Below are 27,306 nucleotides of genomic sequence, written 5' to 3'. Positions count from 1 at the left end.
TCCACTCGCGGGGATCCAGAGCTGCCAGTGCTGTTACCAATCTACTGGAAAAGCTATTATGATCATTACCATGCTGCATGTGAAAAGGGAAAGAAAATAAGAGTGAGGTGGAAAGAGCAGAGAAAGAGGTTTTAGTTCCCGGTCTGCCGTCAAGTAGCTGCGTGACCTTCGGCATGTCATTTAACCTCCTTCTGCAGCTGCTAAATATTCATTGAGCACCTTTCATCGGCGAGGGCTTATAAAGACCGTACAACAAGGGCCCTGCTTTTCAAAGTGTTCATTATAAAAATAACACACATGGACCACTTCTTAACGCATGTGTTTATTTCTATTTTTTTCCTCTTTGTTTTTGTTTCTGGGCAGCTCTATAATTTTCTTTCTCTTTCTTTTTTCTATGCTTTTTCTCGACAAGGCCAGCCAGCACTCTGGCAAGCAAAGAAAAGCCTCTGCTCTCTTCACTCCATCCCGGGTGCCGACCATGGTGTTTTGCACAAAGTGCTGAAATTAATTAATTGTACAGATAAAGTATAGACAAGAAACCATGCTAATCTTTTAGGCAGCAATATAAGGGCATTATTGACGAAGCTGAGCATTTAACAGCTTCTCCTCAGCCAGACTTCTCATATTATGTAAGAACTTAAGTGTCCACACGGACTGGGCAGAAGCCCTGGGGTGGCCTGTGGTCGGTTGGGGGTAGGGGCCTCCTGTCCCAGTCGTGGGCCTCTGCCCCTCTGGCTCTGCGATCTCTGACACATCATGTGAGCTCCCTGGCCTCGGTTTCATCCAAGGTAAAATAAAAAAGCCTCCATGATCACCAATCTTTCTTTCACATCTAAAATTCTGGGTTCGGTTGAACCTCTGAGAATGATGTGAGGTGACTTCTTCGTGCTCTTGGAGAGTAAGGCGTTAAATGTCAATTCACACCTGCTTTCAGCCTGCTCTGTGCTGATTTCTAAAGCCACTGGAATCATTTTAAAGCTCTCAAAGTCAGGCAAGGTCCCCCAATCCTTCTGTTTTCTCTCCCATGTCCTTTCAGGAAATTCCAGGACCTCTAATATGCTACTTTCAAAACTGCAATTATTAGGCACTTTCACTGCTGCTGCAGAGACCAAGAACATCAGTTCGGCATTGATAGGGCAATATTCGTTCTCCAAACACAAAAGCTGACAGCCCACCACGGGTAGACCCCCAGACAGCCTGTATGGACGAGCTCTGTCCGTATCCGGGCACAGGCAGGCCGTTGCACTGAGCTGTTTCTGTGCAGGCCCTCAGCCACCGGATGGCTGGCAGCTGTGGCTGCAGCTCTGACATCACATTCCATGACACCAGGGCCATGTGACAGGTCCCCACATACACGTGTACAGTTTCCAAAGAATTTTACACATATAATTCTATGTGATCCTTAAAACAGTATAGGAGGAAGGCTGGGCATGTATTAAACCTGACCTGGCAGATGAAGAGAGAGGGGGAAGACATTTTTAGACTCAGACCACAAGCAAATGGTGGCACACATTTGGAGTCTGAGTAAAATTCCTTTGCTGGTCCCTCTTTGTTTCTTGGTGTCCACAGCTTGCTAAGGAATGATACCCATTTCTCCATCTTTTCCAGGGGGCCCTGTATCTCTGTGTCTTGGCTCTGTGCCTGGGCATCTCCTTCTACTCTTCTGCTTCCCTCCTTGTTCCTTGGGGTTTGGCTGCCCTTGCTGAGTGGGGGCAGCCCTGGCTAGCACAGCTGCATTTGCCTGGTTACCCCATCTCCTATTTGCGCCATGGTCACAGCACACACATCAAAGGCCATTGCTCATAGTACCAGGCGCACCTGAAGCTTCCCGGGATTGGCTGAGGAGAGGATTTACAAAGCCCAGCTTCCCCTTGGCAGCTCCATTCATCACTGCCTGAGAGATATTAGCACGGATCCTTGTCACACACCTTATGCAGGGCGAGAGGGATAGAGGTTTGTTTGTACAAGAGCTGCCAGGCGGCTGACTGACCTTGGTAAAAAGGGAGATAATTACACAGCTGCTCGGGAACAAAAGCAAAGAAGGGAACGTAAGTGAACTGTGTTCAACAGTACAATTTTTCTATTTGGGAGATGGCTGGTGTTACTCTGAACTGCTGCTCTTAGTAGGGACCTCAACAGGTCTGCATCCCACGTGGTGGCTTGTAAATACGGGGTGAAAGAGGCTTGATACATTTCCAAAATTCTGATTGTATTAGGAACATTCTAGAAGGGTAACAGTGGGGCAGAGCTCTGTTGGGCTTTAAGCTTGGGAAGACAACCTCACGCCTACCTCCTATAAGAAGAGAGAGGCCCTGTGTAGACTCCCACAGGAGCCATGTAGGGATCCCTTGTGGAAGGCCTCAGGCCTTTGCTGGGATAATAATACTGGATCAGGCACGGGCATCTTGAAAAACAAAGCACACTGAAACTACAGAAGCAGGTCTCGGGGAAGGCTTTCTTTGGAAGCTGGAGGAATTATATGGTAAGGGTGGACAAAGATGACTACGGTAAGATTTATTTGTGTCAGGCCTTCCTTTAACTCAAAGATTTCTTGAGCTGTTTTAAAGCTGTTGGGAATTTTCTTAAGTTTGCACCCTTTCTGTGACCCCGGGTTCAGGTTTCCAGGTAGTTCCATGGGCCCTATTATTCTGCCATTGTTCCTGTCCCATTGTTCATGACCAATTCTGTAGAATTCTCCTCAATCCCTCCTCCTGACATTTTCCTTCAAGAAACAAAGTTCTCTGAGTTATTTCCTTTTCTTCTTCAGGCTGGAAATATTACTGTGTATAGAGAATGTGAGGCAGCCTCCCAACCCCCATGCTGATTGCGCAGACCCCCCGTGCCAGAAACCAGAAGAAAAGAAGGCAGGCTTGAATCGAAGAAATGTCTCTGGCAAACGGGCCTTCAAATGGAGGGCGGAAGCCTGTCTTTTAAGAACAAACTAATTCATTCTAAGAAAAAGTCGAACTAATTGAAAGGTCAAAATTCTGCAGATTCTTCTGTGATCCCAGGAAATGCTAGACCATGAATCTCTTGACAAAGGACACCAACTGGAAGTCTCTCGCAGACACCAGGCCCTGAATAAATGCTTGCTGAATGAATGAATCATGTTACCTGCTCCGCTAGAATCTGTTGCTGCTGCTGCTGCTGCTGCTGCTGCTGCCTTTGCTCCCGCAGGAACTGTTGCTTCTGCTGCTCCATCAGCTGAGCCCGCTGGTCAATGAGCATCTGTTTCATGATGGCCGCCTGGGGCTGGCCGCCCAGGAAACCTGGTCCCGCGGGACTGGCTCCGGAGACCATGCCGCCAGAGCCTGGGGGCACGGAGGACTGCATGGGGCCTGTGGTCCGGGGAAGTCCAACTGGGTGCTGTTCCTGGGGAGGACGAGAAGAGAAGAAAATGCAGAGATTTCATATTTGAAAGGGAGCCTGAGGCGGAGGCCCCAGCTTGCGGGCCCGCGGGGTCCTGATTGGCACAGATGATATTTCCATTAAAACAATCCAATAGTCCTCGAATCTGGCCTTACCACTGTGGAACTGGAGAGAAACAAGCGGATGGTAATGGAGCATGGCTCTGGGAAATCTGACAGCAAGTCCAGTCTGTTTTGGATGAGACTGATTAAGGGACGGGGGCTGAGTATCCAGCTAATGTTCTGCGTTCCTCCAAAGGAAAGGGAAGAAGCCTTCAGGCTGGGCTCACCTTCAGTCTGGAATGAGACAGGGTGACCCTACCTCTTAATGACCCTACCCCTTAATCTTTACTGTCTACCTGGCCTAAATGGGCTTCTTCTTAGCAACTAGGAGAGACATTTACAGAAGAATTCTGGAATTTATCAATCAGAAGATCTACTAATTGATGGAATTCCAATTAATTGTGGTATTTGAAGGCTTTGCTGTGTGCAAAAACACAGTTCCTGCTAGTGAGAGTTGTTGATGGTGAGAGCTGGGAACGTGCTGCACTGAACAAAGACACATAATTTCTCGACATTTTTAATAATTTTTTAAAAAAGTTTACTTATTTTGAGAGAGACACAGAGCACATGAGCAGGGGAGGGGCAGAGAGAGAGGGAGGGAGAGAGAATCCCGAACAGGCTCTGAGCTGTCAGCACAGAGCCCGATGTGGGGCTTGAACCCACAAATTGTGAGATCATGACCTGAGCCAGTCAAAATCTGGTTGCTTAACTGACTGAACCACCTGGGCACCCCCCAACATCTTTAAAAATAGGGCTGAGCCTCCAGTGTCTGGGACAATTACTAATGTGGGGGTTGATTTGGGTCTTCTGATTCTACAGTTGTCTCAGTCAATGATGGCAACTTTTAAGGCCTGGTTCTTAAGGAGTAGGGAGTAAAGTGGTAGAGACCTACTCAAAGAGTCAAGTGACTCCTTGGAGAACGTGCTCACAGGGAGCCTGTAACAGACAGTGTACACCAGGGAAAACAGCTGATGGGAAGAGTTGGTATGTGACTGTAAGATTCAGCTTTTAGATAGTTCCTTCCTTGTTCATCTACCAAGCAAATATTGTCTGAATATTCTGCCTTTTAATTCATTCAAGTTTCAAGTAATTAAGCTGAACACAGAGGATCCGACGTCTGAGATGAACACGGATTAAATGGGCACACGCCTAAGACGTATCCAATCATAGTGTAAGGCACCATCATGTCACCAAAATAATATGAAATGAATACGAATAAGTCTATAGTTATTTAAATATTTTTGTATCCAGTCAAACTGGATTTTAACATTTTTCCCACTTCTGCTCTGCTACCTCTTTGGAATAGATACAATCATGCCTGCACTGTCCTCTCAAAACATGTTGCTGAGTTTGCTCTCTGGCTCTCCTAGTCGCGGTCCTGGACCTGATTCCCCACAGCCTGGGTTTGTGTACCTCCCCTCTGCTGTGTGATGCTTAGCTGTTCGTCGTTTTCTTCCAACCTAAACTGCATCTTCAGCGGCTCTTCTTTCTTCCCTCCACCCACACGGACACAACAAAACAAGCAAGGCAGACAAAAAACCCATTACTTCTCTCAGCCTGGAAACAAGAGGCCACGAAGTTCTGGATAGTTAGTGCAGTAGCCCAGGTCACACCTAGCGAATGGAAGAATTGGAAAGAGCAGAACTGGAACACTGATCCTGAGTCTAAATTTAGTATTCCTTCTGCTAGCACAGGCCTTTATGAGACTGTGGGGCCGTGGTGCTAAGTGTACACCTGAGAATTGCTTGTAGACTAAATACATAGTGTGTCTCCCATACGTGTCCTGTGTTCTACTTTTCAAGTGGAAGTGTTATTGTAAAACCCTTTTTGTCTTTGCGTATTTCCGCTGTAGATGATTACTAGGTAGAGAGCCATGAAATAGTTATGTTATAAAGATCTTATATTCAAGAATGCCAGGAGCCTTCATGCTACCAAAAAGTTTACTTTAGGCCTGAGCCCTGCAGGCATAGCCATGTTTCAGAGTCTCCCCAATGCTTGCTGCCTGTTTCCAAGCCCTTCCTTCCAATGGGATGAAGCTACTTCTTGCCACCTTTAGGAACAAATGGCTGACTGACTTAACACTTTAACAAATGAATTCACACTGAAGTATAAACAGTTAACCAATCAACAAAAATACAGACAACACTGTGCTTTTTCCTGCGTGTTTCAGTACGTGTGATATTTTCCCGTTTTTTCTCTTAACTTTTTTTTTATTTTAGAGAGATCGCGAGAGTGTGCGTGTGCGCACGCGTGGGGCATGGGCAGAGAGAGACCGAGAGAGACTCCTGAGCAGGCTCCGCACCGCCAGCGCAGGCCCCACATGGGGCTTGATCTCACAAAGGACGAAATCATGACCTGAGCCAAAATCAAGAGTCAGTCGTTTGACTGAGCCACCCAGGCACCCTAATATTTTCCAGTTTTGGTAAGGAGGAGAGGAGAAAGAAAATGAGGCCCAAGGGAAGATAAAGTTTGCTTCATCTAGTTTTATGAGTGCTGGTCTGGGCTGGCCTAGGCTGGCCCTGTTTATCTTTGGGCACTTGGAGACATTCTTGTCCTGTGTGACCAGCCCTGCCTAGCTGGGGCGCATGCCCAGAAGTGGTAAGTAGTGACGCGTTGCTTTCCCAGCCTTTTCTCCACCTTGGAAATACAGAGAGAGGCAAATGAAGTGACTGTGTTGATACATCCAACTACTTTTGGGCCGTCTTCCTGGGGCAAAAAGAAATACTTCAGAGGCACAGTGTGGGGAAAAAAACTTTCCCAAAGAGATAGGTTATCACCTCCCAGGATTATGTATTTCTCCGAATGACTTCCTCCCATTGGTTTTGCCTTCAGGTTTCTTGCTGAAGATCTGAAGGCCTAGGGACAGGAGGGCTCTGTGCATTTTTAAGGGCTTGCCTTCCATCGGAAACATCCGTGAATGTAGGCTGATACACCCTGAGTACGTCCCCAACAAGCTCTCCTGCATTCAGCAGCGGGGGACACGGACAGCCCCCACCTCAAGTGTGTATTCCGAAGTGTGAAGAGCTCCTAGTGACTTGCCTTACAAATGGAGCTGGCTGAGGCCATTAACTGTTTCATATTACATGGCAGCTTTTAACCTCCAGTCTAAGAGAGCTTAATGAGCAATCGCCTGTCGAATTTCAGGATTTCAAGCCACTGCTCTTGTTTCTAAGGAGGACACACACTGCGTGTGCAATTAGAGAAAACCAGGCTGAGCTTTCGTCAGAGAAATGTAATGCCTTGAAGCCAAATGATGCAGTATTTTTAGTTTTAATTACTGGCTCCTTCTCCACCCCACCCCCTGCCCAGCGACCTCCCTTGCCTTAAACCAAGAATGTTAACTCACTAGCTTCCCCTCGGAAATCCAATTGGCTACAGAGATCTTCATTACTCCCCAAATCTTCTCACTTTTCAACAAAATAAAAAGAAGGAGGCGGGGAGTCAAAACCAGTGAACCCATTTTACATGGCTCCTTCCTCAGGGAAAAGATCTTAGGAATTTTCTAAGGGCTGGAGAGGTAGGAGGTGTAAAGAACATCCTACCTCCTCCAAAGAAGCAGTTTTCTGCTTCAAAAAACAGCTGCGGTAAAAATATCTCCCAAGAGCAGCCAGCTGTTTATTTATAAATCTGTGCGTAGCGAAGCTTTCTCTTAAGTGTTTTCTAGAACAAGCGTAGTGTTTGGGTGAGAGGGGCCGGGGTTCCTGGCGGCGAACCAGGAGCGCCGGCTCTGGGGAGGGGGCTCACAAAAGGCTGCCGCCGGTGGAGAGGAGGCCCCGGGGTGCGGGCTGGAGGACGCCCGTGCTTTCAGCCTTTTCCCGGCGGCGGCGGCGGAACGAGGAGCAGCTGCTGTTCCACCCCTGCCCCAGCAGATGGTGGTGTCAGCCCGGCGCTCCGGCTTTGCGGCGCCGGCTCCGCCCGCGCAGCGCCCTCCCCCCCCCCCCCCCCCCCCCCCCCCCCCCCCCCCCGCAGATGGCTTAATCATGACTCCTGTTCCTCTCCCCCTCCCCCCGCCCCCCGCCCCCCGCCCCGCGCGTCTGGGCGGACGCTGCGAACGTGGAGCCAGGCAGTCAAGTGTTACTGCGTACAGCAGGTAGCCTGGCAACTGAGAGCATAATACCGAGCAGATGGTGTTCGCACGGCGTGATGGACATCACACACGACAGCCTGAGACAATCCAGGAATTCCCTGGTGACTCGAGGCCCTCTTTACACAAAATGAGTTCTCTCTCCATTGCCGTGTATCTCTGGGGTGATCTCCCCCCCAACCCTCTCTCCGACTGACACCGAACTGGTTTCTTATTACCGACTTTCCTTCCAGCCCGAGGGGAGGGAGATTTCAAGTCGGGGTGGGGGTGGGGGGGAGGAAACGGAAGGGCTGGGAGCGGGAGGAGATGGTGGGGCGGGGGGCGGTGGCACCCGGAGAGGGGAGGGCGAGTAGCTTGCACCAGCTCCCGGGGCTGACCGTCCGAGAGGGGCAGAGTTCCCCGCAGCCCGGGCTGCACAAAGCCGGCGCGGGAAGGCGGCGCTGAGGGCGGCCTCGGCTCAGGCTGCAATCACACGGCCTACGAACAGCCTAAATGAAATTTAGGATTTTACTTAAAAAGTCCCCTGGGGCGTAATTTAGCCTCTTGACTCGAGCCTATATGCTTACAAGTCCTTAGGGGGCTCTAAGAAGTCAGCAGTGGGGCGGCAGGCCCGAAGATGCCTCTCAGCGCCGGCGTCTCTAACAAAGAAACCGACGAGGCGGTCCCGGGCGCGGGCCGTTGCCCCGGGGCCGCGGGGGTCCTGGGCCGGAGCGCGCTGCCTTCGAGCCCGTGAGCGCTCAGGGGGCGCACTTCCCGGGCCCGGGCACACCGCGCGTGCTCGGGGCCAGGAAGTAAATGGGCGGGTGCGGAAGGCAAGCGAGGAGAGAGGAGGGTTGTTCACGCAGGAAAAAGTAAAAATAATAAAATGGATGTCTCGGAAAAGAAATCTGTGCTCTTCACACACATTGAACTGGATCAAGTATTAAAATGAAGAAATAAATAAATCTCCAGCCCAGACGGAATATTGCCTAGTTTCTATACAAGAGGTTCGTATGTTCAACCAATCACCAGTATCCAGAGGCTTTCTCCTGCAAAGATAACTATTTTAAGTTTGAAGTTTCAGAAGAAGGAAGTGTTTTCAAAGGAGGAAGCTAACGTTTCACGCAGATCACATTTGCTGGCAAAGCGAGTTCAGCAGTTTTATGTCAGAGAGCAGCATAGGATGAATCCGATGCCCACCGCAGCCTCGATGGAGGCATCTATCTGGCTGTGACTCCCAGAGGCTCAAGGTAGTGAACTGGCATTCTGAGGCCCAGGGAAGCCATCTGACCTCTCGGTTTCAGTCCCCACCTCCTCAAATGAAAATCATATTCATTAAACTCCTCCCTTGACAACAGAAACTTTGGAGAGGAAAGAGTTATAGAAGAAAATGGCTTAGAAAGATGCTCAAATCCCCCCCCCCCCCCCCACTTCCAGTTTGGGCAGTTCAGGAACAATTACGGGCTAAATTAACTGAGAGGGTCTGAAAGTGTGGTTTCAGGATCAGCAGCATTAACACCACCTGGGAGCCTACTAGAAATGCAAATTCTCAGGCTCCACCGCAGGCCTACTGAATCAGAACCTCTGGGAGCAGTTTCACGTGCCTTCCAGGTAACTAAGATGCCCTATAGTTTGAGAACCGCTGGGGCAAATAGCAGTCCTGGTTTACGGGCACTAACTGCAACCTGGGGCATCTGAGCTCTCTGTGCCCCGATTTGGATTGTAAATCCTGCACTTTCAAAAGCAAGTCAAGGGTGCTGAGTTGCTTGGGTTTTTATTTCAAATTCTTCAGCGTTTGGAACAAAACTCTTAAATTTTCAGAGGGCTGCTCAGGCAATGCAACCCCGGCGGTTCTGAAAGGAGCCCATGGCCATGATTCTTCCAGGAAGGTCAGGGCTCCTGCAACTTTGCTGGGCAGGCTGAGCAGCCGCCAAGATTAAGGAAGGGGTGAGGCCACTGAACTCCCTTGCTCTGGTAGGAAGCATAAACATCCCTAGACTTCCCATCTCCTGGTCTGATGTATGGTAGAACTATGGAAAACTGATTTGAGGAGAGTCCTCTCTGTTGGAAAGGGTTCTTCAAACTTGGGAGAAAGCCAGAAGCAACAATGGAAGAAGACAAGTTGCACTTATGGGGCACCTACTGGATGCTTTCACATGCATGATTAAACACATTTTGTTGATGAAGAAAACCTCAATCTCTGAGAGGTTAAGGAACTTGTCTGATGACCCACAGCTGGTGATGGTGTCTTTGGGATTCTCACTTAGCCACTGATGGAAACGTGCATCTGGTCTAAATTGAGCAGACCACCCAAGAGGGCTGTGGACTAACGAGAAGTGGGAAGGGGAGGCAGGGAGAGGAATGGGCATAGAATAAAAAGGTAGAAACTCTACAGGGATCAAAGGATGAAGCTGAAAGAGCACAAAAATATGCATCATTTTTTATATGTTGTCTGATACCCCAAATTAGGATGCCTTTGTGGTATCAACTTTGACATTTAAAGAAAGGGCATAAGATTAGACCATTCAACCATAAGTAGGAGGAAGGAACAAAATAAAATAAAACCTTAGAATTCTCTTTGAAGTTGATCAGGTGTCAGGGCAGAAACTTGGCTTCAGGATGGTGGCTTCATTTACAGACTTTCTTTGTCCTTGTCCAGAACAATTTTTCACTGTGGCTCTGGAGAGTAGCTTATAATAAATTCACAGCAGAGCCCCACCAGGGCCCACCCCATATAAAACACTCTGCTTCTGCAGATTATTGAAGAAGGTTGGATAAAAAGGTTTCATGATCTGTGGTGGTGGCGTCCCCATGACGATGGAGTTTTAAGGCAGTAAGAAGCTTATCGCTGAAACAGCAGTAACGAGGCCCAGTAATTTAGGCCCTGCTAAATGGGTTCAGCAAAGTTCTTACGTTCAACAGGGAAGAAGGAGCAGTTTACATTGGAGGAACCCACCAGGCTGGGTAGAAACATAGTTCCACCATAGACCCAGTGGCTGGCACTCCCAACTGTCTACAAATAGCTTGCTATTATTATTATTACTGTTAACTGTTTTAACTTCTTGATCATGAAGCTCTACAAAGTAAGGGTTAGGGAAGAGCTGTGTGTTTGGTTCTAGCTTAGCTCTTAAGGCAATAAGGACTATGACTTTAAACTTGGTTTTCCCTCCAGATTCTCAACAGAATGGAGATGCTACCCAGGCATTTAACTATATATATATTTTCACGTTTATTTATTTTTGAGAGTGAAAGAGCAAGGGTGTGAGCAAGGGAAGAGCAGAGAGAGAGGGAGAGAATCCCAAGCTGACTCTGCGCTGTCAGCACAGAGCCCAATGAGGGGCTCAAACCCACGAACTGAGAGATCATGACCTGAGCTGAGATCAAGAGTCAGACGCTTAACTGACTGAGCCACCCAGGCACCTCCAGACATTTACCTGTTTAAAAAACACATTTTTGCCTTCACATCTCCTCCCAATCACAGGAAATATTTGAAACACTGAATAAAAGTATAAAGAACAAAAAAAAAGCTTTATTCATTTTGAATACTCAGAGGCAAGTATGTTAATATTTTGATTTTTTTGGTATTTCCCTCAGCTTTTTCCTCTGTATACAATAATACACTTCCTTTCCATGGTCATGGTAATGTTACAGACACGATTGCACCACTGTTTCTAAGTAACACAGGACAGTAGAAAGTTCCAACTTTCCAAATGCTTTAAAGTTACAGTTTTCCAGTAGAAGGACATCCTTATGGCAGTATTTCTACCAGGCATGCAGGCTCTGTAGGAATCTTCCAGCATCCAGCACAGAGCTAGGGCCACAGTTGCAACAGAATAAATGTTTGCTGAACTGAACTGACTAAGTAGCTGTGATGAATTCTAGCCTAAATCAGTATCATGTTCCTAGGACTGGAGAGTGGGGGGGGGGGGGGGAGATGTCCCCACAATGGATGGCGTCTCTGAGCTACCGGAATGGAGCATCCACTGAAGATGAAAGAAAGGGTTAAAGTTGGCAGTCCAGTGCAAGGCTAGATGCATCCACTGCGGGAAGGTCAGGCTTTCAAGGACTTACTTGGGGGTAAAAACAACAAAAATACCATTTGTCCTTATCGGTGCTTTGAACATAGTCACCCTAGGTCCCTTCGGTGGAAACACAACTTTGAAAGTTATGCTTTTCCTCTGCCTTTGATGTAAATTATAGAGTCCTTTTGATCCTTTTGTTGTGATTAATTTCACCACCAAAGCAAGTCTAAATTGGTTAAAAGTTCATTAGTGTGCAACAATAGGAGCTTGATTAAATAAATTATGGTACATCCATATCATGAATACTAGGCAGCCAATAAAAATCATGCCTTCTTAGACTATCTAATCACACAAAGAATAGCTTACAATATACAGTTAAGGGGAGGAAAAAGTTTCTAAAACAGAATAATCATGTTAGACAAGGATTATAAATGATTTTTATTTTTATACCCTTTCAAATCTTTGAAAAAAATGTTTAATCTTTGTTTTAGAGAGAGACAGAGACAGACAGAGACAGAGAAAGAGTGTGGGAGGAGGAGGGGCAGAGAGAAAAGGAGACAGAGAATCTGAAGCAGACTCCAGGCTCTCAGCTGTCAGCACAGAGCCCGATGCAGGGCTCGAACCCACGAACAATGAGATCATGACCTGAGCTGAAGTCGGACACTCAACTGACTGAGCCACCCAGACACCCCTATACGCTTTCAAATATTCTACCATGAAAATGTTACTTTGAATATTAGTTTTTAAAACACGCTCTAAAAATAAAGTCTTTAAATTATCAAAAAAATAGGAAAAAGAACAAAGAAAAGGAAAAGAGAAAGGACCTATTTGCTAATTTTCCAGGATTCCAAAATTCTGATGAAGTTTGAGGCTTCCCTGGTGTCTGGGCAGCTGATGGAATCTTTGCAGAGAAGGGAGCACAGGGCAGGTCCCTGGGCCTGGCACAAGGAAGCACTAGAGCACAGGGACCTAGCAGTGAAGGCACCTGACTGCCTGGGGAGGACACCGAAGGCTTATCAGAAGAAGTGATGTCTCAGAATGGCGCAAGCAGACAGGAGAGAATGGCTTCCAGAGTAGGGAGAATGATCAAAGACTTGAATACATCATACCTTGAAATTCCATTTCTAAGGACTCAGCTCCTGGAAACAGTCATAGCTTTATACAAAGATTTTATCTTGAGTAGCTTGAAGGATTCTGAGTAGCCTAAGTGGTCAACATTTAGAGGATTCATGAAACTATAATACAAGCTCCCCTGTCCCCCAAACCCATTAAGCAGACTTGGTCTTAAGAGATATGGACGGGGGCGCCTGGGTGGCTCAGTCGGTTAAGCGTCCGACTGCAGCTTAGGTCATGATCTCACGGTTCGTGGGTTTGAGCCCCGCGTCAGGCTCTGTGCTGACAGCTCAGAGCCCGGAGCTTGTCTTCGGATTCTGTGTCTCCCTCTCTCTTTGACCCTCCCCTGCTCACACACTCTCTCTCTCTCTCTCAGAAATAAACAAAACATTAAAAAAAATATTAAAAAAAAAAAAAAAAAGGACGGAATGCAGTGAGTTAAGAGGGGCCCTAGCTGGGTCTGGGACCTGGACTATCTCCACCCGAGCCCATCTTATGCTGTGGTGTGTGCTGCAGACGTCCTTCAGTGGCAGTTCCCTTTCAAGACCTGGACACGGCATGAACATGAACAAACTGTGTTTGGCTAGACGCTCAGCAATGGGGCCAGCTTTTCACTGCTCCCACAGAGAGCTCCCACATCCAGGAGAAGGCTCTGATGGGGACTGGCCGTCCTCCGAGAATTCTCGGATTCCCCGGGACAGGCCTCTCCGTGCTGCAGCACCCTGCTCTCCGTGGTTGTTCTCCGGAGCGGGGCCAGAACCAGCCCAATCTTAACTCGAGAGATGAGTGCAAACCCACCCTGTTTGCCTTCACAGGTTGTCTCCTCCGCAGCTGTAAGCAGACCCCAACGCCAGGGGCAGCGAGACTCACCCCCCGCCCCCAGAGGTGGGCACGGCATCAGTCTGCATCCAAGTAGCCTGACGGACACAGAGGCTGCAAGTGGTTTGACAGCTGCTCCAGTAACTAGGTTTTTTGCCCCATGTTTGCTGCCTTTCTTCCCTTGATTTAAAAATAGAGAGAGGGAGGAAGGAATCTCAGCTGTCTTCGGCGGTGCTGCTGGGAAGAGTTTTTCTCTTGAGCTACTGTTCCCCTAAACCGTACCTTTCTCTTTTATTGCCTCCCCCAGTTTCTGATGAAGTCATCACAGCGAAGATTGCATAACTGATGCAGAGGCCTATCTTGTGTTATACTGGGAGACAGGCCAATGTTTCCATTTATAGACAAGAGCACTACCACGCTGCCAAATGGAGCTCTCTGCAGCGACCACTACAAGACAGGAAGAGGGAAGGAGAGCTCCGGCTTGAGGACGTGCTGCGAACAGAGGCAGGCACTTTCTCCATTCTCTGAGCAGCCTTGGGAGGGTGGCTTGAGGGACACCAGCTCCGACTGCCTGGGAAGAGCCACTTCTACCGAGCTGCCTGCTCTCAGCCCTTTGCTCTCCAGGGAGGGGTTGGTCAGCCTGTTTTGTGGGTTTTCGGACGGCTGAGCCTGTCTGTGGGCAAACCAGGTGTGAGCGCACCGGCCTCGCCACACTCCTGACAGCAGAAGCTAGGCCAGCAGTTGTGAGGTTGCAGGAGGCCGGGACTTTGGGGAAGGCACGAGAAAGTAGGAAAAAGAGGAGTAACATTTAGAAATCTGGGGTCGGTATGTTACATCTTTAGCGATTTTGGCTGAGAACCAGGTTCTCAGAGGAAGCAAGTCTGGAAGAGGGGCTTCCACAAGGTCGAAGAGGACCTATAGGCAGGTGGGGCTGGGGGGCCACTGGACCGCGGACCTTACATTCTCAATAATCCTGGAATTTAGATTGTCAGATGTATTCTGCACACAAGGTTTTACATAGGGTCACGGAGAAAGCCTGACAGAACTGAAAGATACCTTCTATTTTATGGTTTTAAGTTGTACCTTGTTACCAGATCACAGTGCTCTAAGTCCATCATGAATTAACGTTCGTTAGAAGTCCCGTGTTTGTCTTGTGGATGACATTATAATCCCACACTCTTCTTAAAAATAAAGACATTACTTTAAAAAAAAATCCCTATGGGCATTTCTTCGTTTTGTACATATATTTGGTGACCCCAAGAAAGAGAAGTGGCCAGAGTCTTCTGTTAGCCTTGAGAAGAGTTGGGGACAAACAGAAATAAAAGTCGTCTCAGCAGAAACATGGGCTCCTGAGAGTCCCCCGACTGCACCTGTACTGCAGTAAACCCAGCTCCTGCCTCACATGCGTACCATCCTGGACAGCAGAGTCTGGACACAATTAGAAATCATCCTCTACAGATCTTAAACGTTTCACCCCTATTATCAGAACTGCACTCAGGTAGCATGATTCAATGGCGCTGAGCATATAGTAAGTGCTCATAAATGTTTACTCTCATTAGCACTGATAGTAATAATAAGGAGGAAATTTGAAACTGTAGGTAGGGCTGTTATTTTCAGCTCATATTTCATTCTTTCTTAATGGTCAGGTCAGGTCCTCGGCCTTATGAATGTAAATATCCTTTTGCTTAGGATAAAAACTAAGTTGGTAGCTAAGAATGGAATCAGACCCTAGGATGATGGTGAAGTTTATGTGGAAGTTTCATTTTAGTGAGGAATGAGGCCGCTCACGTTGACAACAACATATATGCCTTCTAAGATGGGAGTTATGTGCCCATTATCTTTCACTACTTACCCTCTCTGAAAGAAAGCATCAGTATTCCTGCTTAACTATCACAGTTTCCTATTTCTTTTCTTTCTTTTTTTTGTTTTTAAGTTTATTTTTGAGAGAGACAGAGACAGCATGAGCAGGTGAGGGGCAGAGAGAGAGGGAGAGAGAAAGAATCCCAAGCAGGCTCCACACTGTCAGCACAGAGCCCGATGTGGGGCTTGAACTCACGAAACTGTGAGATCACGACCTGAGCCGAAACCAAGAGTTGAACGCTTAATTGATTGAGCCACCCAGGTGCCCCAGCACAGTTTCTTATTTCTACCAGAAGCTAAGGCCAAGTCTGACCTCCTTATCATAATATTACCTCATAAGATGCCCCCCTCCCACCTCCCCCCAACGTTCCTTGTGCTAGTTCTTCCTCTAGCTAGCTGACTAGATCCTCCCCTTCTCGGTGCTTCCCAGATCTGGGTGAGCCCCTTTACAACACGCATGAGATCCCCGCATACACTTCCCCGCCCCCAAAAGCAACGCCTCCTCCAAGAGCTTTCCCGACTACCACTTCTCTCCAGGTTGACTGCTCATAGGAGGTCAAAATCAGAACAGAAGGGTCGGGTGATTAATGCTGGAGCAGGAAAGGGAGAGCCAACCTGCGGCTCAGGGTATTTATCAACCTGAGAAAGCTTCCCCAGCGTGAAAGATCATATTTCTGGTCTTCCTTACCTTTTGGCCATTTCCCTAATATGCATATTTAGTTTCTTTGACCTCGATCCAACTGATTACTTGCTCTTTTGTATTTCTTCTCTTTATCCTCCCCATCTTAAGAATAGACAATTTCTCAATGAGCCATGATGAAGTCTCTCCCAAGTCAACCAGACCTTTTCTGGAAGCTGGAAACCTGCCGAGAAGTCGGGAGGTGTGGATGACGGGCCTCTAAATGGAAATGTAAGTCTGTCTCAGGTTCCCATAATGTGACATACAGGAAAAGCAGTGAGAGTGAGATTCCCTTCTTTACTTACTTAGGTTCTTGGGGCTTAATTTTTATTGAAGATTACTCTCTATATGAGGCCCCCTGAATACTACCTCTTAATTCATATTTAGGAGCGTGTAAAAAAGGTTGACAGGGCTTATGTTTCATTTCTTTTTAGATGTAGTTGTAGAGAATTTCCAAGGAAAGAAAGAGACACTGAGTCCTCATTAGTTAGTAAACATAAGTCCCCAGGGAGTGGATGCTTGTGTACAGGGTGCTGAGAGATATCTCACAACATAAAGGGACCATTCCTGGGCCTCAGAGCCCAGCCCCCATCGCCGTAGAACTATCTGAGGCTGTAGAGGCGTCCCATTCATTCTCAGTACCTCCCAGAAACTTCCTGGGGACAGACCCCAAATATATCCTGCAGACAGATGCACACACACACCCTAGGTGGGAACCTAGAGATGTCTGGGATACTCTGACATGCTTTCCGCTGAAGGAGTCAGATAAGGAAGGGTGTCCGCCAAGGCTGTTAACCCCACAGAAATGCAAGGACCTGGTTCTACAATGTGGAGACTTATGCCCACCCTGAAAGCTGCACGGTCCCGCACACCTTTAGTGGCATGTTCAGTTTCAGTTTCCAGGTCTCAGAGTTGATTTTTCTTAGAGAATACTTGGCCACAGGTAAGACAAGCAAGCAAGCAAGCAAGCAAACAAACAAAGCAAACAAGTAACGACTGACTTCCATAGTAGAATATCAAAATCCCCAGTATGGGTTGTGTTTACAAGTTTGCTTTGATTTCATTGTATGGTAAGGTATTAGCACTCTGTGGCCAACATGCATCTATCGCCCTGAAAATAAGCAGGCACCACAAACCGTCCACCTGAAGCCTGAGCACTAGTACATTATGTATAATTTGCATTAAAGTCTTCTTTATCAATTCAGATATAACAACCCACTTTAAAAAATGCTTTGATGGCTCTAGGAATTCCCAAAGGTCTCCAGCACCCCAGCACAAAGGCAGGTGTTGTGGTTGGAATCTAAGAGAAGGGCTGCCAGGGCCTGGTCCCGTGGGGAACTAAAGTCCCCATAGAGAGACCACGTTTCCCTTCATTGAAAAGCTGGAAAATGATCCCAGCTCATCAAAGGTGAGCCTATGGCATGTGCTCTGGTTCCACAGGATTTCCATAAAGTTACCCTGGTTAGACCTGGAATGATCACAGTTACGTGGCAGAAAGGGGGCAGAATGGGGGACACAGGGGTTCTAGGGATTGGTTGACCTGGGGCAAGTCACAGAGCATCTTTGGGCTTTTTTCAATAGTCTTCTTTATAAAATGAGGACACCTGCCTAGGTGATCTCTAAGGCTCCCACCTGCCCTAAAATTCTGATTCTGCTTGGGAAGAGTTTCATGGATACAAGCAGACTTGACTAGGAGCCTCTATGGCAGTAGGTTTGGATTAGAGTGAGCAGGGGAGAAGGAAGGAGTAGCTATGATTAGGCGGGAAGTGGCCATACCCAGCCCCCAAGCCAAGGTGTGAGGGAGGAAAGCTGCGCCGGGCGGTCTGACCAATGGACAGGTCTGAATGCCATCACAGTCATGCGACCCAACCAACAGACAGGGAGCCACAGTAGTCTCTTAAAGGGAATAAGATGATCCAAATACTACTTTCATAAGGTTAAGCTGGTGTCAGTAAAGCAAGGATCAGAATGGGACTGGGTCAGAAGGAGAAAAGTAGGGAGGCAGGACTGAGAGGCAGCCATTGGAGTAATCCGCCCAGGAGGTGAAGGGAAGGTGGCCGAGACTTGGTTACTACCTGTGGGAACTGAGGAATAAAGGAATCAAATGGACTGCAAGGTGTATTTTGGCAAGAACAACAAGAGTTCATGCTCTTCACCATACGCAATGTCTGGGGTCATGCCCTGGTCCAGCGGTTCCCACCTCCTTTTGCTCACGCCTGTGCTATTCTCACTATGCCCTCACGCGGCTACTAGAAATTTGGCCCGAGAATGTGATCTCCACTTAAAAATTTGGTGTGAGTTAATTCCAGTTCTCTTTGTCTTCCCTACTTTTTAACAACTGAATTTATTTAAATGTTAATATAGTATACCACCTGGCTTCTAAACGGGAGTAGGACAGTAGGCATATACCTTGAATATTTTCCAAGCCCAAACAATATATTCTGGGGATGAAGAGAAGATGCCAGACAATAACAGGAAATATGACCAAAACTGCTTTGAGAAGAAACCTTCTCATTTTTATGCTTCCTTAACTTGGTCCTCCAACTTTCTACTTCCTGCTAAGCGTCTTAACTCTTTTCAAGATTGCCCTGCGAGGAATAATGAACGTCAGATGGCCCCCAGTTAAAAATGACAAGTAGAATTCGTAACAAATGTGATACCTAAGTATTTCCTAAGCTTGGTTAGTGGGTTTAACTTCTATACCGGATTTTAAAAACGGTCAGAAAATCACTCTTGGTCTTAATGCTAAGTCTTGGTGTTAATGCTCAGTTTGTGTGTGATATGCTTTCATAGGATAGTTAACGGCTGCACTTACAACACCAATCTTTAAAACCTAAACTAGAGATGATAGTAAAAATGACTTCTAACAAAACAGCCGATTACCACAAAACCAGGTGGGCCACTGAAAATGCATGACTGAAGGATACAGTTAGTGGTCCCAGGTGAAAACAGGCTTTTTATCAATGACTCGGAAACTAGGTGTCTTCTCTGAACAAATAAAAAATCTTCTCTTTGAAAACCTCCCTACCCCTTATTGAGACAACGGAGGAGAAGCAGATCCTCTGGTCTGTAGCACTCTGAAATTACCACCAGGCTCTGGATAATGGATTGCTTCACCGATTTGTTCTGTCTTTAATCTGAGGGAGGGGCTGCAAATCTCCCCATCTGTCTCTCCCGCTCTCTGGGCCCCTCGTTGCCATGGTCTTTCCCACAGCGTCTGAAGGAACAAGATTCCTTTGACGTCTGACACCGGACCTCTGCAGGCAGCCAATTTGTTTTCCTTTGGCCTCCCCACCCCCTCCTCCTCTCTCCCTTTCTAATCTAGGATATTCTTTCTGTGCATCCACCAAAAGTAATGTGTCAAACTATGATTATGTTTTCTTTTATTAAACAAGTAGAAGAGAGACAGATTGCTTTCCTCCTTTGACCAAGTAAAGGTAATAAAAGGCCCAGGGAAAGCGTCGGGGTAGGAGGGGGAATGGGGGCACCCGCTGTCCTGGGCTCGGACAGCTCTGGTCTCGGTTCATCTAAAGGAATTCTGGGCTGCCCGTTGCCAACTTTACTCAGTGGCCCACGGCCAGCAGCACTAGCTTCTCAGTGTTTGTGAACCAACTGAACCTGTGCAGTCCTCAGTCGGTCCAGCCTGTGTTCTGGGGAGAAGCAAACAGGCAAGAATAGAGGAAGGCCACGCCCTCCAACATGCAGGGAAATCGGTACTTAAATAAAATAATGGATTTCCTAGATTCCTAACGATCTGAGGGAAGTTAGGAAGTTCAGGAAAAAAACCCATTTAAACCCTTAAAACTTAATGCATACTTCTATGCTACTGAGAAAGCAAATGTACTTTGCGAGTCTTGTGGGTAAGGAGGGAGGAGGGTACAGAGCACAGGACAACCCCTTTCCCCTCTTAGACAGGGATTTTTCCTTCAAGTGTTTGTATCCCTTAAGCGAATGAATTTTGGGGGCAAGAACTTTTAGAAACGCTGCATGATGTTTGTTCCTTGCACATGTGATATAATTAGGGATACTTATAAAGAGCAGCGGGAAGGCACACGCAGACGTGGTGGCCCCTGGCTTGGGGGGATGGCAGGAGAAACTGCCTGTGCCAGTAACACTGGCCTGTGGGACACTGGCTTCCCCCCAGTCAGAGGTTCTCTTCCATCCTTCACATTATCTGGGGGCTCATGGAGAAGCGCATCTTTGGGAATTGAGGTTTACAGCACTTTGGTCATAGGAAGAGACAAGTTCTAGGTTAGAGTTTCCACTGCTGGTCACCACAAGTCTTGATGTTTATCACTTTCCTTTCGTGGGCTCCAAAGAAATAGGCCCACCCCTCAAAAAGTACCAAGGACTTGAGTACCAGGAAGAGGAGCTAAAACCTGAGAGGGATGGAAGTCAGGTCAAAACCACTGGCGAGAGGATATCTGGTCCCAAAGAGCAAGAATAGACAGGAGGGAGGAGAGGGGAGGGCAAAATACATGAACAGAAATGGTTGGAATTGAAGGAGCAGGATGCTACTGAAGAAGAATCGGCTGGGAAAAGTTCAAGAACGGACCCTGGCTGGCAGGTGCCTTGATTCCTGTTTGGCTTGGAGACATGCTCATCCAAAGTTGTGCTTTCTGCTGTCTAGATGTTCGGGGAGTGGGGTACAAAACAAATATGTGATTGGAAGGAACTTACTTATTTTTCTTTCAGTCTGAAAGGAGCTTTGGATGCTTGAATAGTTTCAGATGAGTGCTCCTGGGGTTTTGGATTGTAGAAGGGTAGGGAAAACGAAGGAAGGTTTCAACCTGACCAGATATTTCCTAGGCAGCCATTCTCATGCCTGCAAACTCACCCCAGCTTTGTTCTGCTGGCCTCAGGAAGAGAGCTTCTTTTGGGCACCTCCCTTTGTGGGCACACTATTTCTGATGCTGCATCACTGGCCAACAGATTGGGGGTAGGATCTGTGGCTGCTTGAGCCCTTGGAGTGCCAAAGGCACCTCCTCTTCTCCATCCGGCTCCCCAAACACTCAACAAAGAACAGTCTTACTGCTCTAAACAGAGCTCAAATGGAACCAATGTTTTATTCCTCAGGAAAGACTGGGAAAAATTTCACGTTGAAGAAAAACAAAGGATGGATTATGAATATATAGTTGCTACATTTACAAAGATATGATATACCCTGATTATGTAAAATAAGGGTGAAGGGGGGCACCTGGGTGCTCAGTTGGTTAAGCAGCCAACTGCGGATTTTGGCTTAGGTCATGATCTCACCATCAAGAGACGGAACCCCACGTTGGGCTCCATGGCTGGCTCCGTGCTGGGGGAGGAGCCTGCTTGGGATTCTCTCCCTGTGCCCTTCCCTGCAGTGTGCAGGTACACTCTCAAAAAAGAAAAAAAAAGTAAGGGTGAAGTTCATATTTGTCCTAAAGCTTTTGCTTTTCAGGGTTTTTTTCCTTCCATTAATGCAGATTTTTAAAACATAAAACACACATTCATGCTAAAGTACTAAAAAAGTTTTCCCTATGAGAAATGGCTACTTAAGCACCAAGGGGCCAAGTTATAGCTTTTGTGGCCTTAACATAGATATTTGCATGTATTTCCTTCCTAATCTGTTTTCTCACAGATCTGAGTGAAAATCTGATTGTTTTTTGAGGCAAAACGCAGCCACAGGAACAGCTCGTAAACCTCATCGCAGGCACAGTACTCAGCAACAGGAGCTGTTTCCTCGGGCTTCTGAGCTCTGGTATCTGTCAAAGGGGGGCCACCGATCAGAGAAATCTGGAACGACACGCGTCTGTCAGAACACGTGAAAGGACGTGACACAGAGGCCACGTTCGTGTTGCACAATTTGCATGAGCACTTCTGGACAAATTCTGTTTTCACATGCAATTCGCAGACGCGCAGCAGCAGTGCTAATTGGTGAGGTTGCCACTCAAGTGTGGTAGCGAATAGGCGCTCTCACTACCCGGATGCATAATAACAGAGTTTTGAGCCATGCAGCAATCACTTTATAGTTATTTTGCATCACCACCACCGCTTTATCTTTGTCCCCCCACCAGTCCCCGTACCCCACGGTGGAGTCGAATGAGAAAATCACCACCCGCACCTCCAAAGTGGGATTCATTTGATCTGAAATCAGCTTAAGAATCGGAAAAGAGATGGCAAGGGAACAGCTATCGTTTCATTAATATGGATGGATTATTCATGTCACTAGAGTGACAGTGAATTTGATTGTACCCTGAAGTGCCAATAGGATGCCAAACACAGCCGTGAAAAACACGAGAAACTCTGAATGGCAGAATGCTTTGGAATTCATCTGTGAGAATTCCAGTCCCTCAAGATAAGGTAGTTCATGGCCCACATGATATTTCAATGCTAAGGGAAAGGGAGGGGAGGCTTAAGATCCCCTAGGTGCCTCTCATAGCTACCTTAAGAAAGGGAAGGGAGGGTGACAATGTCCCAGCCCCTTCCTGGGTTGCATTAGAAGCTTTAGAAACTTAACACAACACGGGTGCTCTCCTGTGGGTCACTCTCCATCTCCAATGAAATCAATTGTTCGGAGGGAAGGAGAGGCCTTCCAAGATCTTCACTATTCCTCCTCCTGCCGACTGTGCAGTATTACCTCTGCACTTAATGCAAACCAGACGAACTCCACAAAAGGCCTTTGGGGCAGTTTTGGGTTTTCTGCCCCTTTGTTCCTGGGAGATATTAAGCCTTAAATCCTCTTTGGATCTGAGAGGTACCAATGGCGCCTTATTTAAACCATGTCACGTCACGTGATGAAACCTGACACACTGGCATTCACTCGTCCATTGTTCCCGCTGTCTGACCTCAATGCAGAAGTCTACCCTGTGCAGCTGAGAAAAAAATACATTTAAAGAGCTAGTTAGGCTCTCTTTAGGTTCAATTGACCTCTTTTTATATTCTACCTAGAAATGGTCTAGGACCACTCTGTTTTCAATTTCAAAAGTTAGTGATACATTTTCACAGTAGCATTTCCCATCCTCAAGCTTTATCAGTTACCACCCCCCCCCTTTTTCTAATGGGTGTGAGAGGAGGTTGGGGAAGAAAGGTTTTCATCCTGCTCTCACATTTCCGATTTCAGCCTTAGTTGACAACGGTCATCCATCTGTGGGTAGCAGGAGTGGGGGGCATCTCTTCCCCTTGGGGACGGCAGGCAAACTGTGTCCAGTGGTTCAACTGCTCATTTCCACGTGTGAAAGACTTCCAGACCTAGAAACCAGCTCCCAGGCTTCAGGCTCTAACTCTGGCTCAGACACGCGGAGCAGGCAAAACAGGAGTCTCAAGTGTAGGTGCGGTGGGTCGTTACCCGCAGGTATGGTCTCTCAGGTAACAGAATGCCTCATAAAAACTCTCGCCCGTGTCTCTGTTGCAATATAACATATTCACATTTGGGTTTAAGTATTCTAGGCGATTACTATGATACTTAACATATGACTTGGGGAGGTCGGAGCCCACATAGCCCCTAACCCTAGAAAGTGCTTGGGTTCTAAGCAGGAGGAACAGGATGGGCAGGCGGTGGACTTCGGGAGGCTTGTGCCTTGCGGTGGGGAAGAAGACGCAGATATAAACCCAACCCAGGTCACAATTTCACCCACAGCCAGTCATAGTGTCACAATGGCATCTTTGACCCCTAATCCACAAAGGAACCATTCATTTTTCTTGTAGCCTGTGCAATGCAAGGCTACCATACAGCCCCTTTGATAAAGAAAGGTACACACTCAAACAGTGACCTCCATGGAGCCCCGTGCATAAGTAGGCCTGTATTGCATTTATTACTACTGTGGTCCTGGCCCAGCAGCAGAAATCTGGAGCTCATAATTACCAGCCCGAGTCTAAAATAGACGTACCTTCTCCCTTGCCTGTGATTCAGGGATTTAAATTCTAACTTTCCTTGCAGGTAGGGATTGCAAAGATTTCTACAAGATGTTGCAGATGGCTATCTTTAGGTTCTCTCTATGTATTGTATTTCATCAAGTGTAAGACTTCTAAATTTTAAGGCATACATTATGAACTGCTACAAAGAGGAAAAAAGTTCCCACCCAACTACGGCAAGCTATCGGCTGTCAGATGCATCACGATTTCAGAGATGTAGAGCTGAGCATCTCAGGATCAGTGAGATGGGGTATTTAGGTTTGTTGGTTACATGGGCTCTGGCCTGAGCCTAGGCACTTTGTACAACCCCTAGGACCAGAGTGGTGGTCACTCCTCTGTCTACGGGTCGTTTCTACCCTGGACCTGGCCAGGCTCTCTCTGGGCTCACAGCCCACATCAGAAAAGGAGCGAGATGATAGCCTGTCTTTGCTCTCTTCTCTGGGAACCAAGAGCCGATGGCTGAGCAAGGGGGAGGCAGGGCACCAGAAGCTTGGGAAGCTCGGGCTTCCCTCTCCTGGCTCCATTCAAAGCAAGACTTCGCACAAAACCTTTTGCAGTTTTCTAAATGATAGTTAAAAAGAATCTTTACCACACAGCATTGCACATATTTCTTCCAAGAGAACATGTGTATAGATAAGAAGTAACATGCCACTCAAATAAACACAGGATTACCACCAAAAGGATTTTAGATGGATTCGAGAAGGAAAAAAGCCAGGGGCAGGCAATAATTTTAAGGAAAAAAAATGACCTTCTACATTTATAACCATAGTTCTTCAGGCTGCTAATGCTATTGGTCATTGGCTGCTTCGCTGTGGTGACAGTGGGAAGAAGTGAGAGGAAGAAAGAAAAGAGGCAAAGTTTCTGCAGCTGGGTGATTTTTTTTTGGCTCTATCTGCTAGGTCAAGATAATAGGGTACAATACAAACCTGAGGAATTTATTCTTCCTGTCCTCAAAAAGCCTTACTACAGTCCTGAATCTTGTTGTTCAGGAAAGGGCTCAGCTAATAAAAACCAGATTTATAGAAAGAGTGGGTGCCACCTGATGCAATTTTTATTTTCCTTTCATTTCTCTGATCCTCCTTCCTTCCTTCTTTTTTATTGTGGCAAAATATATACATAGCCTTTATAATTTTCATCATTCTTTTTCTCTTCTCTTCTTTTCTTTTCTTTTGGTGTGTGTGTGTGTGTGTGTGTGTGTGTGTGTGTGTGACAGAGAGAGAGAGAGAGAGAGAGAGAGAGAGAGAGCGAGCGGAGCAGTGGAGGGGCAGAGAGAGAGGAAGACACAGAGTATGAAACAGGCTACAGGCTCGGAGCTAGCTGTCAGCACAGGGCCCGACACAGGGCTCGAACTCACAAACTGTGAGATCATGACCTGAACCAAAGTCAGAAGCTTAACTGACTGAGCCGCCCAGGTGCCCCTGTAATTTTCATCATTCTCAAGTATCAGTTTAGTGGCTTCTAGTACCTCCACAGTGCTGTGCCACCATCACTATCTCCTTCCAGAACTTTTTCATCATCCCCAGCAGAAACTCTGCACCTATTAAGCAGCCTTCTTGTCTTTGTTCTTTTCTGTGTTATCTTATTTATATATTTTTGTTAGGAGCATTTTAACTCTTATGGATATGGATATAAATTTGGGAAGGAATATGTGACAAATGCAAGATGGGAAAAATCCTGACCAAAAAGTGAAAGACGAGTATTAGAAGCTGGTAAGAGAGCTATTATAAACAGGCCTTTTATAACTCAGGGCCTAAAACTTACTCTGAAAATAAAATATGATTTCACCAAATGACCAAAGGGGAAAACAAATCTGTGTTCGGGCAGCGGCAAACCTTTTATGTTCCTTACACTCATGCCTCACTGAGGCTGAGGTTGGGATCGATAAGTTTACAAGGCTTCTCAAGCCAAATAGATATTAAACCATCAAATCCTAGCCCTGTTCACTTCTCCTGTCTGTCCATTGGTCCACCTGTCTTTCTGTTCATGTATGTACCTTTACTGAGCAAATGTTATGCATGCGCCAGGCACTGTGGCTCCGAAGACACACAGGGGCTGGCCCGCCTGAAAGTAGGGAGACAAGTACGGAAACAAAGAATTATGCAGCAAGCAAGACACACAGAAGAGGGAATGATTAATTCTGTCCAGGGGCTGGAGTCGGGGGAGGGGGTAGGAGTTAATGAAAACCCTCTTCACCCGTGGCAGACTTGATATTCCCTACTGTGTGCTGTATATTAATACAGTGTAATGTTATAAACTTATAACTATGAAATGATAAGCTGTGTATAATATGGAGCCATAGTTGAAAAGCAGGATATAAAATCGTCTGTGCCTTATGACTACAACTGTGTTAAGACTTAAGCGAGTATATCATGCGGAAAATATAAATATGCAAAACGAAGTCGTGTTAGGGTGGTGAGTTATGGGTGGCTTTTCAGTTCAGAAACATAAACATGCTCTTATGTTATATCTCCTTAAAACTGTTTTTCTTCTTGATTATAAATTTATCCCCTGTGGGAAGGTTTAAGAAACAAAGAAAAATTCAGAATGGGCAAAGTCACTGGTAATCATTACCACAAAATGGTAATCACTTGGTTAATTGTTCCAAAGTACTCAGTCAACTAAAATAAGGATTATATTATTCCACTCCGTGGATGCATATTTTTTTTAACCAATCATCTATTGTTGGATATTTAAACTATTTTTAATTTTTTTTTTACCATTTTAAATCATGCTGAAATGAGCTTCCTTGTACATAAGCCTTTGTGCATGTCTCTGATTACTTCCTTTGAATAACTTCTCAAAAGGAGGAGTTCTGTGTCAAAGAGCATGAATATTTTTAAGGCTCCTGTGTTTGGAACATATTCCCAAATTGCCCTCTAGAAAGATTTAACGTATTTACACTCACATCAGGAATACACAAGGGTCTCTGTATTACCCTTTAGATTCAATTTTTTAAAGTGATCAATTGCCCCAGTGCAATTATGAGTCTGGGTGTTTCCTTCCTAATGAATATAAGAGAACTAGATTGATGTATAGCATGTAGTTACCTAAGCTTTTCCCTCTGTTTCTCTTTCTCTACCTGTTTTTCTTTCTCTACTCTGCCCTGCCAATAGTCATGGTCAGCCTTTGCTTTTCCTCATCAGCATGCTGACAACAGATGTCTCCTGCCCTGCCTCTTCAGGGTGGTGAATGCCTGAATGCCACAAACACTATTCCCGGGGGCTGTCACCTGAGATTCTTCAGCTGTCTGCTCAGAGGCAAGGCCCCTGTGTATCAGAGTGAAAAGGCATGTCTTTATTCCTGTAGTTGGCTTGGCCAGCTGGCCAGCACCAATTCTTATGAATGACAGCTGGTTTGCTGTTCCATATTTCAACAGCCTTAAGCCAGGATAACACCTGT

At 46.6% G+C, this 27,306-nt stretch overlaps 1 protein-coding gene and 1 long non-coding RNA gene across 3 annotated transcripts in view; one reads left to right on the top strand and one right to left on the bottom strand.

The window, feature by feature from the left end:
- Positions 1-27,306, bottom strand: part of MAML3 (mastermind like transcriptional coactivator 3) — a 417,109-nt gene that overhangs the window by 8,840 nt on the left and 380,963 nt on the right. For both annotated transcript variants that reach the window (XM_039249147.1, XM_039249148.1), the window contains exon 3: positions 3,115-3,372. In XM_039249147.1, the coding sequence (XP_039105078.1) occupies positions 3,115-3,372 (258 nt within the window). The remainder of the gene's footprint in view (positions 1-3,114; positions 3,373-27,306) is intronic.
- Positions 5,905-6,616, top strand: LOC120243119. Its single transcript, XR_005531225.1, has 2 exons — positions 5,905-6,068; positions 6,303-6,616. It is a non-coding gene; the product is annotated as an uncharacterized LOC120243119 (long non-coding RNA).

This window comes from Hyaena hyaena, unplaced genomic scaffold (genome assembly GCF_003009895.1).
Source record: "Hyaena hyaena isolate Hyena2069 unplaced genomic scaffold, ASM300989v1 scaffold_333, whole genome shotgun sequence".
Classification (NCBI taxonomy): Eukaryota; Metazoa; Chordata; class Mammalia; order Carnivora; family Hyaenidae; genus Hyaena; species Hyaena hyaena.
This window is presented reverse-complemented; position numbering and strand designations above follow the sequence as displayed.